Source organism: Protopterus annectens, chromosome 1.part1 (genome assembly GCF_019279795.1).
Source record: "Protopterus annectens isolate FY-2018-M chromosome 1.part1, PAN1.0, whole genome shotgun sequence".
In the NCBI taxonomy this organism is placed as follows: domain Eukaryota; kingdom Metazoa; phylum Chordata; order Ceratodontiformes; family Protopteridae; genus Protopterus; species Protopterus annectens.
Window position 1 is genome coordinate 723,495,545 of NC_056726.1, and position 21,094 is coordinate 723,516,638.

Sequence of the window (21,094 nt, forward strand, 5' to 3'; positions counted from 1 at the left end):
GCTCCTTTCTGGCCTCAGCAAGTGTGGATCTCCTTCATACAGTCTCATCTTCGTTATCCTCCATGGATATTGGAGTCTACTCTGGATCTCCTGTCACACCTGTGAGGGATCAACTGCTCAACATTTGAGCCCCAAGACTAACCACATGGCTTCTCCCCTTGCAGTAATAGTTGGAAAGGCCAGGCTTTCTTCTCCTGTATGCCATATTATTACTTTGGCTTCTCAATCAACCAAAAAGTTTTACAGAAGCAAATGGAAAAGATTCTGTCTTTTGGCTTTGAATAAAGACATTGACCCTTTTTCTGCCCCAGTTGCTATGATTCTGCAATTCTTGACAATGCTGTATGAGGAAGGGGATAGTTTTTGTACTATTAAACTTTCTCCAGTTTTCATACCGGCAGCAAGCATGTTTCTCTAACTTCTAAATTATGCAAAGCCTTCATGAAAAGAATTTTTCTTTTAATACTCCAATTAAAGATCCGTCTTTACCTTGGGACCGAACAGTTGTGCTGCAAGGACCAACTCAGAAGCCCTTTGAGCCTTTAGCTAAATCTGATCTGAAGTTTCTATCATGGAAAACAGTTTTCTTGGTCGTGATCCCTTCTGCAAAGAGAATAGATGAACTGTCTTCCAAATCTCCATACATAATTTTTCATAAGGATAGATTCTCCTTACTGACTGACCCCCCCCCACTTTTTTTTTTTTTTTAACCTAAAGTTCCCTCCGAGAATAACATTCACCAGTATCTTCATTTACTAGTCCTCTGTCCATATTTTACCAATGAAGGAAAATGCATGCTACATCACCTGCATGTGCGCAAATTACTTTGTCTTCATAGGACAAAACAATTTAGAAAATCAGATCAACTTTGTTTACTTTTCCACAAAAAGACTGGATTATCCAGTGTCTAAAGTCACTTTGGATAACAGATTGTATCTCTTGGATTTATTCACAAAATGCATGGCATTACCTAAGCTTCCCAAGGCTCATTCAGCCAGATCTATGGTCACTTCATTTGCCTTTTGGTCCAGAACATCTGTTGACTATTTTTGTGCTGCAGCTACATGGTCCAATGCTCAGACTTTTTTGTTTAGCATTACAAACTGGATATTCTTTCTAGAAGTAGAGCCTCCTTTGGCTCAGCGGTGCTCTGGAATATTCTTCCATGAGGGCCACCCAAGAGCAACGTAGCTGGAGACTCTGTCCCATACGTTGAGAAGAATGAAAAGGACATATGTTCTTACCATAACTAGGTATCCATTGTCCATTTTCATGCATTCTCTACTTGCCTCTCAGCCATCCCCTGCCCAAAGTTTCTGGACTGACCTGTTGGACTGTATTGGAACCTACAATTCCAGATTTGAGTCCCGTCCTTTTTCCCATCTCCGGACTCTGTTGATACTATGGGGATTGGGCAGCAAACTCTATCTGGGGCTTTGGTGATACAGCAGGGCATTATGGGCACAGGGAGGAGCTCGAGAGCTAGTTCTTAATTCTGGAATAAGCGGCCGAGATTGATCAGAATCCATACGTTGAGGAAGAATGACAACTCCTGATACCTAGTTATGCTAAAAACATAACTTTTAATTATGGGCAAGTTGCCTGTGCTGCTTCATAATTATACCAAATATAAGAAAACAGTTTATCATTAATTAGAAATTTACAACCTAGGAGTGAATGCAGGCTTTCTCTAAACGTACACTGTAAGGTCTGGTACTGCCTCTCCTCCATGTGGAACCCCGATTCCATCCTTGCTGCCATGCCCCTAAATATAGTATAGCTGACAGATGTCCACTCTGGTTCTAGCTCTGACTTCCTAAAAGTTCCTTTCTCTTCAAATACCCCTCCCAGATAATCAAATATTTTAACCTGTTGCACTGTTTCCCCTTGCATCCCAATTCTCAGGTTCTTCAGATTTCCATTTACTGCAATTACAGCTGACTTTTCTGAACCAGATTTCATCCTGTGTGCCTTAAGTTTTGCACTGCCTTCCCCCATTTTCAGAGCCTGCAGGTAATGCCATATTACTATAGGTTCATAGGTAAGTACTAGGCTAGCTGTCCTTTTGGACTATTTTAAGCCTTGCCAGTTTTCTCTCAAAGGTGAGAATCAAACCATGTGCTGTGTGTTTGAGGCAAACACTTTAACCATTATGACAGCCCTAATGCTAACCATTGACAGCCCCAACATAGTCTGCATACAGCAGCTTTGATCTCTCCCTGGTAATTTCTTGCTAATGTAGTCCATCACCAGAATGAACAGCAGTGGCCTCCAGAGCTGAACCGCAGTGCACACCCACTCGCACTGGGAAGCCCTTTGTGAGTCTGGACACTGTTCGGGCTTGTGTTTGTAGTGTCCTTGTGCATTGCCTGCATTAATTCTACCAATGTTTCTGGGACTTTTATCAGTCTCAGGAATGCACAAATTGGCTTTCTTGGAACTTTATTATATGCTTTCTACAGGTCTAGGAATGCCCAGTTGGGCTCTTCATCTGTAGCCTTTTCTCAACTGTCTTACTGCAAACTTGCTGCATCTTGATCCAAATGCAAACTGCTAGTCTTCCAACTTAATTTCTCCTGTTCTGTTTAGCACCATCTCCAGAACTTTCATGCAGTGTGACAGTTTAATACCACCTACTGGAAAGTTTTTTTATAAATGTCCCCTTTGTCTTGTACACTGGTATTAGCATGCTTGTTCTTCAGTCATCTGGAATATCCCTCTCTCCCTCCTGCTGTGTAAACTCTGGAGCCATTTCTCCCTTAATTCAACCAACATCTTGATCAGATCTCTTATTTCATCTGAGCCTGCTGTTTTCCCTGATTTTCATTGTCCTAGGTGGTGGTCTTATTACTACTTTAATCAGTGACTGTGTTTATTTGGGGCTGTACAGCTTCTGTGGGATCTTCATCCTTCAGAAGCTGCTGGACGTACTCCTTCCATTTGCCTTTGATGTCTTGCGGACTGGTGAACAAGTTGTTGCTGGCATTACTTATGAAAAGTGTCTGAGTTTCTGTCTTTGCTTTGCAGCCTGATGGTTTCTTTGTGCCATCTACCGAGTTACTTTCAAGAAGCTGTTTTGAGAGCCTCTGATGCATTGTTCTTTGCTACTACAGCTGCACACTCTGCCTCTTTATTGGCCAGCCAGTATGCATTCTTTGACTGGCTGGTCCTTTTCCCTCCCACTTTTCTCTGCACTCCTCCTTTCTTTTGATAACTGTTTGGACTTCTGCACTCTGCCACCACGTTTCCTTATGTATCCTATTTCCATACCTGGCTTGGCTGCATATCTGTTTTACTGTCCTCAAGCATGCTGGTTTGAGACGCTGCCATTCTTCACCCCCCACTCATTCCCTCTTCCTGAGGTGCTGCAGCCCTGAGTACTTTAACTCTTGTCCTTTCTGTAAAACCAACTTACAGGTCTTCAGTCTAGTATTTAACTCTTAGAGCCTTCTGCATGCAGCTTACTGAGACAGTCTGTGGTTTAGAATGTGGGCCAGCTGTTTTCACTGGGGACCCTTAATGCACTCTTCCTCACACTCTTAACCTTGCTGTGATGCATAGGCTGAGATTTAGAATATTGCGTAGCCTTACACTAAAGTCTGACTGCCACTAGTCTTATCACAAAGTCTGATGGCAGATCTCCCTGTCTTCTGATGGCTCTTGCCACAGTTCCCACACCATTTCTAGTCTGCCCTGCTCATGAGTAGGTAACTATGGATCCTGAGCAAAGTGGCTTTGCTGCACTGCTATTCCATCCTATCTGCATGGTACAGAGGATGTCCAGCCTCCTCCTTACCATCGTGTCAACCCCTTCTAAGCTTCATTCCATCAGCGAATCTGTATAGAGTGTAGCAATTCTTGGATCATGTTTGGCAGAATGGTCTGTTTTACATCCATTTTTAACTCAAAGGAGCTATTCCATTTATCCCACTTTAGGCAACTGGACGCCAGCCAGCAGCTTATTGATCCATGGCAGGCACAAACTGGCCAATAGGGGTACATTGACTCCTCCCACCATTATCTTGGGTTGTCCTAACTACCTCCCCCGACTTGTACCAACCCATGTTTTGAGACTGTTGAGATGATATGGTGCAGCATAACATTTCTGCCTGGGGGGGTTCTTTGTGTGCCTTGATTGTGCCTGCATGGATGTGGCAGCGATTGTTTGGACCTTGGTAATCTGCTTTTCACTTCTTCTGCAGGGGGCCAACATCAGCGGTGAAGCAGTTTGCAGTGTCTGCCAGACATCATGTGCCCCACCCTCCTCGCCTCCCTTGAATGCCATGCTCCTAAGAATCCCAAGATACTAAATGAACCCAGGATGCCTGCATCATAGTCGGAGCTTTACCTTTTTTATGCTTCAACACCGTCTGTATAACCTGTTTAATGTAATGAAGACAAACGGTCTATATTCAGATACTTGGCCCCTAGTTTCCAGTAGAGGAGAAGAAAGCCTTTATAAAAGGTGGAATTTCTAATAAGGCAGACCCTTCTTTTTATAATTCTGTCCATCTGTTGTCCGACCAGAAGTCTATGTGCTTGCCAGAGCCATCTTTTGATAAAGCACTGAGGTTGATGGACAAGTATGAAAGAAAGTATAGACATTTTACATTGGTCTTATGAGCTCTGTTTTGCTCATTACCAGTGCTCGCTTTTGTGACCAATTCAGAAATCTCTGCGGAACTTCTTGATACTGACGAAATAACAAATATTATGCCATGTTTGATGAAACTGTGTGGTCCTCGTACTTTGTGTTGAAGAGACAAACCCAGCATTGTATCAAGTTAAGTCAGCTCAGGGATTACTGTGAGAAGGCAGGCCTGTTAGGACAGATATACACAGAGGACAGTATGTTTCCTTGGTAAACTTTTTTTTTTTTTTTGCTATCTGATGACATCATAACAGACCTTGAAAAGATGAAACTAATTCAGCATTTTAAAGAACTTTTTGTTCTGCAACCCTTCAGTCCAGCAGCCTCATGACCAGATACTAATTTGGTGTTGTATAGAAGGATAAATAGCGAAGTATTCAAGTGATTTAAATAATTTAATTTCCACTTCCTTTACAGTTATCCTTATGAGGCAGCTTCCAGTATTTTGTCAAGTTGGTGATACAGACCGTGGCTGAAGGTAGTTTTAGAAATCTACAAAAACTGCAAGCTTATTGCTTTTCAGATACCTTGTCATATCAGATGTCAGCTGCTGTCCTCCTGCTTCAGTTGCCGAAGACTGATAAAGGGTTTATATCCTATTCCAGACAGGTCTGAGCTTGCAGGCTGTTTAGGTCCCTACTGTAAGAACAGTCAAGAGTTGAAGACAGTAGAGGGTCGATTATCCGAACTAATTGGGACCAAGGGTAGTTCGGATAATCAAACTGTTCAGAAAATCAAATATAAATTGAACTGTATAAAAAAAAATGTCTAAAATCATGTATTTTCTGCACTCTGAATACACTTTTCAACCATTCAGCAAATCCAGTGAACAATAAAGAATTTTTTGTACATAAGCAGGCTTCTCGTTCAAAAAACATGCACAAGCTAATGCATATAATGTTTACATATTCAGACTTTGATTTTTCCTACCTGAAAACTTTGGAAGGCTGGGTTCGATTAATTGACATTTCAGATAATCTACTCTCTACTATACACTTCTGCAGTCAGAGAAGTTCAGGATGGTAATTTTGAATTACTGACGCACATAGTGGCAGAATCCTGTTATCAACTTGGTTCATTGGATGTGCACACAGCTTGTTCTAATAAGGCCATCGCACAAGAAAATACCCTATGGAGTCTACCATTTGGTGTCTCTACAGTCCCTAGAATATTTACCAGATGTTCAGCTCCATTGATTTGTACATTTTAGGAAATTTTTTCTTGTTTGAGCTGCTACTGTTTAGCAGCCCTGGCACAACTGTTTAACTGATTGCAGTCCTTTGGAAATTAGAAAACACAAGAAGTCCACCCTGATAACTGCAGTTTCAGCAGTCTTTCTCTTACGAGCTGTAATAGAGGCTCCACGTTGAAATGTCGACATTTGAAATGCCCACGTGCTAACAGGTTGAGGAGGACAAGACCGAATTTTGAAAATCAAGCTTCTCCTTTTAAACTTCGTTTGGTAGGGCAAGCCCCTCTCTCCCCCAAACTTGTATACCAACTCAGATTGCCATATCTCTAAGAGGAAATAGCATCTCAGACTTGGTATATGCAAGTCTGATTTTTTGGCCATTCAGTTTCCATATTTCAGGACTGTCTGTAGCATGTCCTGACTTTTTAAATGGTTACTATAATGGATCCTATCCAGTAAAGTGTCTGTCCAAACAAAACCATTTGAAATGGAGTTTTGTGGTAACCAAATCCAGCAGCATGCAGTTGTAGCAAGAACACACCTAAGGGCATTGGAATTTGCATTGGCATGTGGCATTTTGCATTCTCCTACTTCCGTTGAGAGACTACTGTGAAGACTGCAGTGAAACATTTGATAAGTTTGAAACCAGCCATAAATTAATATTCTGTAAAGTGGTGGTCCTTTTTTTCAAACTGCAAAGAAAAATGTATATGGTGGATGAGCTCTTTCATCATACCCAAAGGAAAGCCATTGATTCCTCCATCAGTAACTAGTCAGCTGACAACTTGACTTCTCAATTTATGCTTGGAGAGCTTGCTCTGCCACTTGTCTGTGCTGAGAATGGCCTCAACAGGAAAAAAAAATAGCCTGAAAAAAATTGAAGCATTCTACAGTGCTTCGAAAACTTCTCAGAATACCTGCTTCTGGGTCACTGTCGCCTTCAGATCTGGGCAGCACATCAGCAGTATGTTTCAAGCTTTTTTCTCCTCTTTTAATAAGAATGTTTGCAGACTGGATAGGCTTTTACTCTAATTGGCACAAACATTTAATTTAACCTTTCTCCTGCAGTCAGGTCAGAAAGTACTTTAGGTGAAATGCAAGAAATCCAACCTTGTGCTCCTAGCTTTTCTGACCATGACAGTTGTGATTTTTAAGAACTAGCCATTGACATACCCGAGCTGTAGAGAGTAGTTTTATATCCTAAGCTTAAGACCCTGAATCTTTCAGCTTGAAAAATAAAACTTTTACCCAACAATGGTCCTATTTTTGACCATGTCATAAAGCAGTTCAGACCTACCACAAGAAAATCTTAAAATAATTGGTGTGTTTTGACACTGAGAACGTAGCCCTATTAACTTGTCCAGTTCAAAGAAATTTGGATTACTTGTACTATCTAATTGCAGCTTCAAATATCCATTAAAGCATGCCTCTGATATTTCTACATGAATGCCAGCCTTTCCATGGATGGCAGCAAGTCCATCCGTGAAAACTGTGATGTCTGTCTTTAGGATTTTGAACTTATCAAAGAAATCTCATTCTACCCCTTTTGAAACAGCTGATGCAGTGAAAATTAAGTTACACTGAATGAGTTGGCCCCACTAGCACAAAGGTCCCTCTTCATGGGAGACCCGAGGTGGTAAGTTTACTTACTAGGAGAAACTTGGCCAGGGCACTGTGGAATTTCCGCATATTCTGTTTAAGTGACGTGGAATCTTTCCCTCTGTCTGAGCTTCCACTGACTCTGGTCGATGGGACATTGATTTAACATCTCATCTGAAGGAATGTATACTCATGAGTGCAGAACCCTGCCCCCTTTATTCTACACTGCAGTGTCAGTATTGGAAAATTAATCCTCCTACCTTGTATGGGAATAGAGCCCATAACCTTGTGCACCAAATGCAAACATCCTACTTTTTCAGCTACTGATATGGCAGTTATTTTAGGAAATGTTTGTCTTGTGCTACTAAAGATTGGTTTAATTTCAGAGTTGCAAGCTTTCATGAGCAAGTCACCTTAGACTGCCTTCTACTGTGAATGGGGAGCTCTGTAAAGACTACTCAAGCCTCTGTGCCCAAGGTGGTCTTGGCAGTACTTTGGAACCAATCCTCTTGGCTCCTAATTTTCTGTGCAGATTTATCAGAATGAAAGTGACTCTTGCATATGCTGTCTTCACCTGTATCGGCAGGAACAATGCCACAGTAGTTGGGATTCCGTGGCAGATAACTTTGTGTGGCTATTGAGGATCTTCCTGATTGCCTTCATACACTACATTTGCCCTTTCTCCCCAGAGTTTCTTTGCCTTGTTTGGTAAAGTGGAGACAAATGGCTCAAGGCTGGTTTTCCCCAGTAAAAGCTTTTTTTTTTTTTATTTATTCATTTATTTTTTTGTTGGTGTAAAAAAAATTTTCTGTTAGTCTTCATATTCCATTTTAGTAGGCTCTGTGGCAAAATATCTGAACAGTCCTAATGGTGTGCCTGTCACAAGATCTTCAAGAGGTGGGCCCAACTTTGTTTATTTTTTCCCAGTTTATTTTAGGTAGTTTGGTGTTAAGTGGTGTTAAGTTAACGGGCTGCATCTTTAGTACATATAGATATGTATTTTGATTACAGTTGCTGGGATTGGCGTCTGATCTCTCTTAGGATATGGCATGGGACTTTGAGCTTCTCCATATCCAAAATGACCTTAGACAAATGCATCATACTGATGGACCAGCTTTGAGAGGGTTGCTTTTAATGTGACTAGACACGCCTCCACCTTTGGTCATTCCTGTGCAGCATTTAGTCTAAACATGGGCAAGGCGTTGTCGCCCTGCGCTTCTACAGTGCTCTCTGTTGTTTTAAGTCTTGTCTCAGTAATTGCACAGGTGTCTACATTCTCCAGGGTGAGGAGAGCTTGCAGACAGTGGAATTTCTTGTTTAGACTTCTGGCATTGATCTGTAACGCCCAGTAACGCTTAGCTTTTTTTCTGGACTTTAACAATGTCTGTAGGTTTATCAGGTTGCCATGCCTAAAAAAGGCATTATGAGGGCATGTAAGGTTTTAGCCAGTATTTGAAATCCCAGAGGCAACAGGTGCAGACAGTCGTTGGTAAAGCAGCATAGTCTGACCAGATCCTCGCAGGTTGATAAACATTGTACCCTCTTCGAATGACACCAGTTCTATGCCAATTGTTAATCAGTTATTTTCTGTTCATAATGTGGAGTCCTCATAGGAGAAGGTAGAATGCTGCTCAATGCTAGGCTGCTGTTGGAGAGACAATCCGAGAACTCTTGCCCTGTCTCTCCAAGTAGTACAGGGAAGATCAGCCTAGGACAGGTTTTGACATGGCTGCTACAGGGGATCTTGCAGTGTCCACCAGTTGGGGGGTAGCAGTAGTACCCGGATGTAATGATGATCTGCTAACAATGAACCTCCATAAAAAAGGCAGTACAAGTGAGGTGCTTGCATAATGGTAGATGTTTGGGTAGAGGTCGCTGCAACAGTAAAGTATCTATTCTACCTTGTGTTTTGCTGACTTTTACATAATTACTGTTACTGTGATTAAAGTATTTCTCATTTTTATTACAATGTACTTAATGCCTCTTAATTGCTTTAGAAGTGGATATTTGCGTAATTTAATAATTTTATTTTACATTTGTTTACTAGGAGTGTCCACTGGGCCGGAGTGAGCCCATTTTCCATGGAGGCCTGAGGAGAAAAGCTCCCTATAGACATTTGTAAACAAACAGAAAAAAATATTTTACAACAAGTTCAGACATACAGTTAGGTTACAGATTGAAGTTACAAATCAGGAGGAAAAAAACAAAATACTGGTGAAAAACAAGTTAAAAATGCAAGGCGTGAGTATTTTTGAAGTTTTAGCAGTCATGACAGAGTATGAACAGTTGCATTCTGAATTACATAAGTCAAGTGTATAAACAGTTTTATAGAGTATGAGTATTGCTAATGGAGCAGTTCGAAGCGGTCAGGTAATGTGGGGTGTGGAGCAGGAGCATTGCCAATGGGTAACTATGTGAATGGAGGCCATCTTTGAAGGACCTTGCATTACTGGTGGCTTTGAGTAATGTATGGAGCGAGTTCCAGAGTTTGGCAATGCAGAAAAAGAGTGCATGTCCGGCAGGGAGTGCAGGTTTTTAGACAAGTAGCAGGGTCTCAGTTTGTGATCTAAGTTGTCTGGGTGGTATAGAGTTAAAGTGGAGGTAAGGGCTGGACAGGCAAGGGGTTTATAGATAATTCTGTGGGCTATTGAGAGTTGCTGGTGAATGAGGTGTTGAGGTAGCTCAAACCATTTGAGAGTGTGCAGTGAGGAACCGTGATGGGAGGAGTAGGTGGCATTAGTTTCACATCTCGCAATTTTGTTAACAGGTTTCCATTTTATTTTTTAGGGAAGTGCGAATGTTAGTGAGGAGGGAGGTGCTGTATAGTAAGAAGGGTAGTAGAAAGGTTGTGGCCAAGGTTTGTTTGGTAGTAGGGTTGAGGAAGTGTTTGACTATAGAGGGCTCCTATGGGTTTTTGTCACGTTATTGTGGGTGTGCTGGTCGAAGGTTAAGCTTTCGTCTATGGTGTCACCTAGCAGTTTTGTGTGTGTGTGACAGTTTCTGGGGTGGTTTTGTCTAATGAGTAGATTTTGAAGTCTGGTTTATAGTGGTGGTTTTCTTAGGGGAGAAGAGAAGTTTGGTTTTGTTTGGATAGAGTGCGAGATGATTTAGTCATCCAGCTTTCAGCAGGGGTGAATGCTTGCTGTGTGTGTGAGAGTACTTCAGGTATGGTTTTGGAGGTGGAAATTATAGTAGAGTCATCTGCATATTGAATAACGAGTTGTTGGAGACAAATGAAAGTCATTAATGAAAATACTGAAAAGTAGAGTGCCTAATATGGATCCTTTAACTCCTGTGGTGGTGTCAAGGAATGGGGAGGTAGATTCAAGCCATCTAGTGGATTGTTTTTCTATTGGATAGATAGTTGGAAAACCAGAGCAGAGATGGAGAGAGGTTCAGGGTTCATCTGCAACAGCTGGAAAGGCCACAGAAGTACCTCGCAGAGGATTACTGGCCTCAAACAAATGCCCTACACTGACCACCTTAAACTCCAGCTTGACTCCGTAGCATATCGCCTACTCCGAGGTGATCTCTGCCTAACATATAAAGCTATGTCAAACCCAGAGCTATTGGATATGCTACACCTAAAGAAATCCCCATCCCTCCGAGCTACATGCTCTAGGGACCCAAACCTTGTCACCACAATAAACAGGACATGCTGGAGGGATAGATTCCTATCCCAGAGATTTCCCATACTCTGGAACAGGCTACCCATCTATGTCAAGCAAAGTTCTTCATTAGCACTCTTCAAGAAAAATCTTTGAGTGGATGGGAAATAGGAAATACACCCGGGGATCAGTTGTGTGTGTCTGCTCTACAGTGGCACAGGAAAATAACTTTCTTGGGTGGTGTAAGCCAGGGAACCTTGTTGGCTAGTCTTATGTAGGCCCTTGGGCTGATGGCCTAGTACCTACCTATGAAAGCTTGGAGAGATGTAGGGAGTGGGAAATGGTGTGGAATGCCTTGGACAGATCAAGGAAGGAGAGAGGAGTCTGGTTTTCCTTCATGTGCTTGGTTAACATATTTGTGAAGGATAGGAGAGCAGTGGTAGTACTATGAGTGGGGTGGAAGCTGTGTTGACAGGAAGATAGAAGATTATTGGTTGAGGTATTGCTGGAGCTGGGAGTGTATGCTTTTTTCTAAGATTTTAGAAATTGGGGCAATATGGGACGGAAGTTAGAGGTCTCAATATTGCTGCCTTTATGTAGGGGAAGAATGTAGGCTTTCTTCCAGATGGTTGGTATATAGAATTCTTGAATTGACCTGTTTAGGATTATACTAATTGGGTAGGAGATGGCTGGAGATGACATTTTCAGGAATTCTGGGGGTAGGTTGTCAGGGGCATTGCTTCCTGGTTTCAATTTGAGCAGGAGTTTATTTATAGTAGATGTTTGGGATTGGAGAGAGAGAAAATATGGTAGTGGGTGGGTCTACTGGGTGGTTGTAGTTGGTGTGGTTAGTTTGAGAGGGTGGGGGTGGTGGGAATGTGGCAGTTAATTTGGCTATAGTTTCAACAAAGTATGAGTTAGATTGTGGCAATTTCTAGGGGTGTTTTTTAAGGGTGTGGACAGGGATTTCTTTTTGAACCAGGGTTTAATAGTGTGGATATTGAGGCCTGGAATTGTTTTTGTTTGAAATTATGCTGCAATTTAATAACTTTTTTGTCATTGATGACTAGACGTTTAACTTTGTTGCGAAGGTGTCTGTACTGTTGCAGGTCAGAGAGATTGGTAGTTGTATGCCATTTTTTCCAGGCTTTGTCTCTTATGACCATGGCCTGCTTGGTACTTGAGCCAGCTGCAGTTTTTTGTTTTTACTCTTTTGTGGCGCAGGGGAGTAGTTTAGGACTTTTAGGAAGGTTGAATCAAGTCAACTGCTTCATCTAGAGGAAGGGTTTTTAGTATATTCCAGTTTAATAGATTTTAGATCATCACCATCATCTTCTTTCAGCTGTTCCTGTTAGGGGTCACCACAGCAGATCACCTGTTTCCATTTCTTCCTGTTCTCTGCATCTTGCTCTGTCATGCCAACCACCTGCATGTCTTCTCTCACCACATCCGTAAACCTTATCTTAGGCCTTCCTCTTTTCCTGTTACCTGGTAGCTTAATCTTTAGCATCTTTTTCCCAATATACTCAGCATCCCTCCTCAGCACATGTCCAAACTAATGTAATCGTGCCTCTCTGGCTTTGTCTCCAAACCTTCCAACCTGGACTTGACCCTCTGATATACTTACTCCTAATCCTGTCCACCCTTGTCACACCCAGTGCAAATCTCAACATCTTTAATTTGGTCACATCCAGCTCAAACTCCTGCCTTTAATGCCACTGTCTCCAACCCATATGACATAGATGGTCTCACTACTCTCTTGTAGACCTTCCCTTTCACTCTTACAGGTACTAGTCTGTCACAAATCACTCTTCACCCACTCCATCCTGCCTGTACTCTCTTCTTCACCTCTCTTCCACACTCACCATTACTCTGAACTATTGACCCCAAGTATTTAAACTCGTCCACCTTCGCCATCTCTACTCCTTGCATCCTCACCATTCCTCTATCCTCCCTCTCATTCACACACATATATTCTGTCTTAGTCCTGCTGACCTTCATTCCTCTTCTCTCCAGAGCATATCTCCATCTCTCCAGGGTCTCATCCACTTGTTCCCTACTCTTACTACAGATCACAATGTCATCTGCAAACATCATAGTCCACGGGGACTCCTGTCTGATCTCTTCTGTCAACCTGTCCATCACCATTGCAAATAAGAAAGATCTCAGAGCTGATCCTTGATGTAACCCCACCTCCACCTTAAATGCATCCATCACTCCCACCGCAGACCTCACCACTGTCGCACTACCCTCGTACATATCCTGTACCATTCTTGCATACTTTTCTGACACTCCTGACTTCCTCATACAATACCCCAACTCCTCTGGTCATTGAAAATGTCTTGGTTGAAGTTTGTAAGGGTTCGCCATAGTATATATATTATAATGGTTGGGCAGTTGGGATGTCTCGTGTATGGCATAGGCTGGGTTGTGGTCACTGATATTACAGTGAAGGGTACCTGTTTTGGAGAACTTAATGCAAGCAGACTTTACATGGGGCTTCAGTTTTGAAAAAGTGATGAGTGTATGGCAGTAGTGTCTACATGTGAGATCACTGAGCTACTGTGGTGGTGCATTTTCAGGCACAGGAACAGTGTTGGTACTCCTCTTAGAGACCATCTTTCTCAAAGTCCAGCCAGGCCACAAGGAAACAGAAGCTGTGTAAATCCTATTTTTTTTTCTTTTAAATCTCCCTTTTCTAGTTGCTGCACTCTATTTGTTCCCATAGCAGTGAATACCACGTAGAGCATTTCTTTGTCTAGGTAAGAGCCGAGTGGTCGTGTCATCCATGGAAGTAGAGTCCCCCCCCCCATGTTGGCAGTATATTGAGTTGTTGGCAATACATTGAGCATTGAATAAGACTTTGATGTGCAAGCTTGCAGGCACCCTAACCCTCACCTTGAAGCAGTCTTTCTTCATTGGTTGGTCTCCACTTAAGAAATTGAAAGGAGTGTGAACTCCTAGGCATGTGCACCCTTCACCCAAGTTAAACTTCTTCATTCCTAGTCTGTCCTCATTTGGCTCAGTTATTGCCCAAACTGGTGTTTCTGGACCATGTTGGTCTTGGAGTGCATTTCTGTGTCAGAGTTTAAGAAAGGTGATGATTTTTTACATTACTTGTCTCCTGGCTGAGTTGCATTTGCTGATGCGATTCATCCAAATTGCTAGTCCTAAAATGTAATACCTTCACCACTATTCTTTACTGGCTGCTATTGTTCCCCAGATATGCAGAGTCGTTATAATGGCATTATATATTCCCGTCATTTAGCACTCCTTTCTTAATCAAGAATACGCAATGCTTGCATTGTGCGCTGGTGTAATTTATTGGTAACACTTGCTTTCCTTGCCACAAATTAAATGAATTTTCTGCAAAAATGAGCAGTCGTTCCCAACTGTTGTACCCTGAATGATATAGTGGTGAAGTACAAATAAACGCACTGTAGTCTTTAGCTTTTTTTTACAACTGCAGTCATTGAGGGCATTGTTTTGTGCAAATGGAATTAAAGCAATAAAAATAAGTTAGCCATTGCTGCAGGCTGCACTGCCATTGTGTTTTACATTTATTATAATTTTACATTGCAGGTCTTGACCACGAGCTGGCATTTACCAAGGTAATAACAGAACTTAGGAAAAAATACCCTGGCCATATCCTTCCAGATGAGGACCTACAATGGATATTTGTGAATGCTGGTGGCTGGATGGGGTCAATGTGCCTGCTTCATGCCTCCCTCACGGAATATGTTCTATTGTTCGGAAGTGCAGTTGACACTGTTGGACATTCAGGTAAGTATATTACTTTTCCTTGTGGAGCTCCGATTTTAACATCTCTAGACTAAAGATTTGGTGTTCTTCTCCAGAATGCCTAACTTCTGCTCATAGTGGTAAGTCAGAGAAGTAAGTAAATGTACATTTAAGTGTTTTTTTTAAGTCGACTTTTGTCTGACAAGTTTTTCAAACTCATGATGTAGTGCCAGTGATACTAAGTAAAATAAATTGAGAAACATGAAAACTATTTATTCCTACTTTTCGCTAACTTTTTTATGTTTTCTGGATAATTTAATGCAGATGCAGTGTTATCCAGTTAAGGGTCACAGGGATTTGGGAGCCTGTACCAGTTCCAAGTTATTACAAGGTGGAGAAATTAATTCTGGATAGCATACCAGTCTTGCAGGACATGCACACACAATTTCTGCACAGCACACTTATCCACAGGTGTTGAGGAAGATCATTTTATTGTGGAAGGTGAAACAAAACGGCAGATAAACTTCCACAAATTTATTCCTTGGAGAGAAGGCAACTGACCTGGGCCACCAAGCCCTACAAGACCAGCCTCTGTATTACTTTCCTGTTATGTAGTCATTTTTCCTATCAACACAACTGTATTATGATCTTAGCAGTCTGTTAGTAGCTTGCTTGCCTAGGAGTAGTTACAAAAGGTCTGTTTCTTTTTTTGGATAAATCTTGAGAGAGCTTTATTACGCAGAAGTAAAAATAGGTAAAACTGCAATCTTACAGTAGTGTGTGAATACTTGTGATGGCTCGGGTACACAAGGCCTTTAACATCTGTGAATATTGGCAGTTGGGTATTAGGGATTTGATTCAACTACTTGATTACTATTTCCAAGAGTCTAGTACACATGAAGTCTTTTCTGGCTCTATCATCAAACTAATGTATGTAGAACTGAGTCCACACAGGTAAGTGTTAAATTAGAAATAAGAGGACAGCACATCTGTTAAAGGTAATAATGATTCTTTTATTTTACTTGTACAAGGAGACATCAGTACTTAGAAGCATTAAAAAATGTCTAACCAGCTGTGCTTCTGCCTACGCTTTTATATCATACTTTGAACGCAATATACAGGATGTTTACTAGACATTCAGTTCCATCTAAGCTTTATTTTAATCTTAAGTTAAACCACATACTTTCTCATGACCATATACAGTCACACAATTACTCTGTTGTGCCTTTTGTGGTTGACGCCCATAGATTCTGCACGTACAGCACGTAGCAACATTCATAATGGAATAAAACAAGTTAATAGCTAAAAATACATTTACATTTCCCCCATTAACACTTTTAATTCTGTTGTGTAAATGTTTGTAGATATCCTCACCTGACTTTTCCCATGGATTTTTGTGCAGGAGATTCATAAACCCATTTACTTGTTGAGTTATCGATCTTGTGTATTTACTACCTTTGTACAAAATCCCCATAACTTTCCCTGTTTTTAGGCTCAATCTGGCCATCTCAGATTAGTCATATGAAGCACAAAGTGTCAGGCGTAATTTCCCTGTTCTCCTTTTTTTTTTTTTTTCTTCAGGCATTAGGTTGGTCTTCAGTTCTCTGGTCCCATCCTTTTGGATCTTTGGACAGGTATCCTCTTTTCGTTGGACAGCTATCCTCTTCTCTATTTCCTATGTCGTCCTCCCATTACCCTGACTTGCTTCCTTAGTTTCCCATAAAACCCCCATTTATTTTGGGTCGGCTATGGGTGATATTGCACAAAGGTAGATTTTTTTGTCCTGCCAATTTATACATCAGTAACAATGTCGTCATAGGGCTCAGCATATGTCCCTTCTTCCATTGGTTGTAGTTGCTGATGCATAGTTTTCGTTACTGCAGTCTCGACAAGTTTTTGTAATAGTCCCTGAATACAGGGTATGCAGCAACATCCGCATGTCACAAGGATAGCTGCAGTGACCCCGATGGATATTAACAAATTACCGATGAGATGGCTCCACTTGCCAAACTATGTTTGTAAAAATCGGTAAAGGGATTACTGACCCCTGAATTCTCAGCCAGTTCTTTTGATAACATACCAAGTCCTTGTAAGGCTCGGGTGATACTTCCATCAGGTGCTCTGTTTGGGATGCAAGTGCAGCAGAAAGTGCCGAACATTTTGCAAACTCCTCCTTCCTTTGCCAGTAACATGTCCAGGGCAAGGCGATTTTGCCATGCCACCAAGGAGGTTGCCTCCAATTGTTCGGCGACACCTTTCAGGGCTTCTTTTGTATAGTTCACAAAACGTTGTTGATTGTGATAGATGTAATTGATTGTCTACATTTTTGTTAGGTTGCACCCATATAAATATGGAGGCGAATCCCGCAGCTATTCGATTAATGGCCTTATACTCGTTGGGGACCCCCCTTGGGACCCCGATGCTGTCTGTGTATACCCCATCATCAAAAGCCTGTTTTGGGGCATCTCTTTTTCCTTTGGAGGGTGTTGTGGTGTTTTCAAGGCGAAGGTTGAGAGTTTACATTTTGTCAATGGCAGCGGATGAAAAGGATTAGCTTCACTAGGGCACAGGTCCCCTTCCAGGGTATTACTAATTTAGAGCGCAGCTTATCACCGCAGAGCCACCATACATCTGCCAGACTGTGCGTTTGATCAAAGAACTGTCATTATTCCCAAATATTGTATTATTGCAGTAAGCTAGGCTGAGCATGCCATAGTCCTTGCTGGTGTTTCGATAGAAACGGGTATAAGCACCAGGGTAATCCAAAGCAGCGGGGGGTTTTACAGCTAGTTTAGTCAATGGGAAACTTCTCATTTTTACAGTCTTTATGGGTCTGATTGTGGAACAATCTCAACAGACGTGTATAGTTTGCCTCCTCTGGAAGCAAGGGGACGGTTGCCAGTTCTTGTCGTCCACCAGCACATGCGACACAGTTTTGCTGTTGGACCTCTTTTGCACTAAACCGTACCCACTGCATCCAGACATTTTTCTGGGTGAATCCTGTCTCCACCATCAATTGGTCCTCTTCTGTCATTGGTGGCAGCGTTGGTTGAGGTGGCAGCGTTGGTTGAGGTGATGTTTGGCTCGGTGTAATTTGCAGTTTTATTCCTCCAATTATATCTGCAGATACCCTAAAAGAACATCCTACTCCATATGTGCCGGAGTCTTTTACCTGAGGGTTCTGAATAGTGATTTTGATATAGTCCCCACTGCCCCCCTGTGCAGCAATTGTTATGCGAGAATGACTGTCTTTGTCCTTGTTTGGAATTTTTGCCTCGCTTGTCTCCCAGCCACTTGGGTGCGAGGTCCACCATACATCACCCCAGGTTTTGCATTGTGTTCCTCTTTCGCAGAGATATTTGACTGCTGCATTTATTGGACAGTCAAATATCATACAGACGGAAAAGTAGAAATACATGTCCTGCTTTTCTGTTGTCTGTAAGAGAATCAAGCCATCCTGTTTGGAAGCAGGTCTGTACTGTATGGTGGCTGCAAGGGGAAGCAGCACACCAAAGATGAATAGTTCTTTCATGTCGGATCGCCCGATATTTGATCAAAAGCTTGATTCACCGGACTGACCTTGATAAGTTTACAGTGCGTGATGTGAATCCACGAGGTTTGTTCTGCTATTTTCACTGCAGTGGGGGTTGAGATAAGTACCTGGTATGGACCTTCCCACTTTGGTGACGCCCAATTCTTCCGCTTCACGATTTTGATCCACACCCAGTCTCTGGGCACGACTTCTGTTGGTTCTACTGGTTCTGGACCTGTAAGGCAATCGTGAGTTAAGAGAGATTTTTTGTTGGTCAGCATTTTCCTCATATAATCCGCTAGCTCCTCACCCTCCTCACGTTCCACTGGCAAGATATCGTGCCACTGCAGGACATAATACGGTCTTCCGAAAAGGACTTCATATGGAGCCAGACCCTTGAAAGAGGGTGTAATTTACATGTGAAGAAGAGCTAGTGGTAGGCAGTCTATCCATGTAGTATGTATTTCTGCCATGAGTTTTTGTAATTTACTTTTTAATATGCCATTGTGCCGTTTAACCAACCCTGCTGACTGTGGATGGTAAGCACAATGATTTTTTAAATCAATGTGAAATACTTGGCCAAGTCTTTGGACAATTTGGTTAACAAAATGCATGCCATTGTCACTATAGATACGCTTGGGTATACCAAAACGTGGAATTATGTCCGTGGTAAGTATTTTTGCCACTGTCAGGGCGTCTGGGTGTTTTACTGGATAAGCTTTAACCCATTTAGAAAATGAGTCTATTATGACTAATACAAATCGCTTTCCTTGGGATGGTGTTAGTTTTATAAAATCCATACAATATTGTGTGGAATGGGTATGGAGGCACTGGGAAGGTCTGAACAGACTTCGTATTCCCCCCGTCCATGATATTGTGCACACAGTAGACAGGAGAGGGTAAACCTTTTAGCATAGGTGGAGAATCCTTTACACCAGAAAATTTGCGACACTGTCTGTGTCATGACTGATGGTCCTGCATGGGTAATTCCATGACTTACTAAGGCTGCATATCTAAAAAGATTTGAAGGCAATACTAATTTACCATCTTGTGCTGTATATACACTTTCCCTTTCTTTTGGGTTATTTCATATTTTATCCATCTCCTCTCTTCCTTATCTGTTGTGAGAGTCTGCATGACTTTTAGCATGTCTAAATCTAAAACCTCATTGGCTTGTAACTCAGAATTGCTAAAAAGGTGGTCTTCCTTTTGCGCTGCATCTTTTGCTACCTTATCTGCAAGCGCATTTCCCAGTGATATGGGATCCTTATTATTGGTGTGTGCAGAACACTTACATAGGGCGAGCTTTTGTGGTAACTGGACTGCATCCAGAAGACCTAGAATTAAATCCTTATGGTTAATAGGTTTCCCTGCCGCTGTTACCATCCCCCTATTATTCCACTGTTGTGCAAAGACATGCACTGTGGAAAAGGCATACTGACTGTCCATATAGATTGTAACTCTTTTTCCTTGTGCCACTGTGCATGCCCTGGCCAGCGCTACCAATTCGGCTGCTTGAGTGGAGTGATGTCCAGGTAACCGTCCTGCCTCTAAGACTGTGTTCTCTGTGGTTACTGCATATCCCACCAGTGTCCTCCCTGTCATATCCTTTTTGCAAATCCATCCACAAAAAGTACCAAATCTGCCTCAGCCAGAGGCATATTTTGTAAATCGGGACTGGGAAGAATTTTCTCATGTATGGTGTCCAAACAAACATGAGGTATACCTTCCTCTGGTGTGGGTAGTAATGTAGCTGGATTGAGTGTAGTGCACCGTTCAGTTGTCATATGCGGCTGAGTCAGTAATATTGTTATACAGGAGAGATGCCTACTTGGTGACCAGAAGTGTGATTTGGTCCTGTAATAAAATTGTAGCTACTGAGTGTGGGACCCGAAGTGTTAATGGGTGAAACAGTACCAGAGTGATGGAGGCTTGTACTGCCATGGCGGCTGCTACTACTGCCTGTACGCAGTGTGGTAGTGCCTTCGCTACGGAGTTCAATTTTGCGGAGTAAAACGCAATAGGTCGCTGTCTAAGCCCATGTGTCTGAAGTAAGACCCCGGTCATATATCCTTTCCTGCAGTCTACCGTTTGTATAAAGGGTTTTGAGTAGTTTGGGAACCCTAGTACCGATGAGCTCGCTATAAGTTGTTTAATATGTGTAAATGCCTGTATAGCCTCACTTGTCCAGGTCAGCTGGTCACCGGCTGACATGGGGATTCCGTAAATCAGAACCGTTAAGGGCTCTATTTCTTCAGCATAGTTAGGGATCCAACTCCTACAAAAATTCGTTATTCCCAGGAATTACATAATTTTTCTTTTGGTTTGCGGCATCGGCACCTGCAGAATAGCAAGATGTTCTTCGTCTCACATTGCTGCAGTCATAACCTGTGGGGTAGTCCGCTGTCCTCTATCGGCTCGAATACCAAAGAGCTGGGCTGGCGTCGGTCATTGTTGCCTAGAGCTGACGTCAGTACGTCGTGGTACATAAGCGCATGACCGACGCCATATCCTCAGTCTTTCTTGCCGCGTGGTCTGAAGCAGAAGCAGCGTTTGCAAGTGCCGTTCGGCGTTCTGAAATTTTCATTTACCGAGTTTCAGACCGAAGACCAAGTTGGGCTAAGTACCCCGTTGGGGAAATCTTTGTCTTTTCTTGCCTCGGTTATCCAGATGTCAGAAAAAGTTAATTGCATTTCTTGTGGGAAACAGATACCTCATAAGGATTTTCATTCTTTGTGTATTCCTTGCTTAGGGCCTGAGCATGACATGGT

At 42.2% G+C, this 21,094-nt stretch overlaps 1 protein-coding gene across 1 annotated transcript in view; it reads left to right on the forward strand.

Moving 5' to 3' along the window:
• The window catches only part of SIGMAR1 (sigma non-opioid intracellular receptor 1), a 318,701-nt gene that overhangs the window by 149,718 nt on the left and 147,889 nt on the right, over positions 1–21,094 (forward strand). The window contains exon 2 of the mRNA XM_044077789.1: positions 14,633–14,833. Coding sequence (XP_043933724.1) covers positions 14,633–14,833 — 201 coding nt within the window. The remainder of the gene's footprint in view (positions 1–14,632; positions 14,834–21,094) is intronic.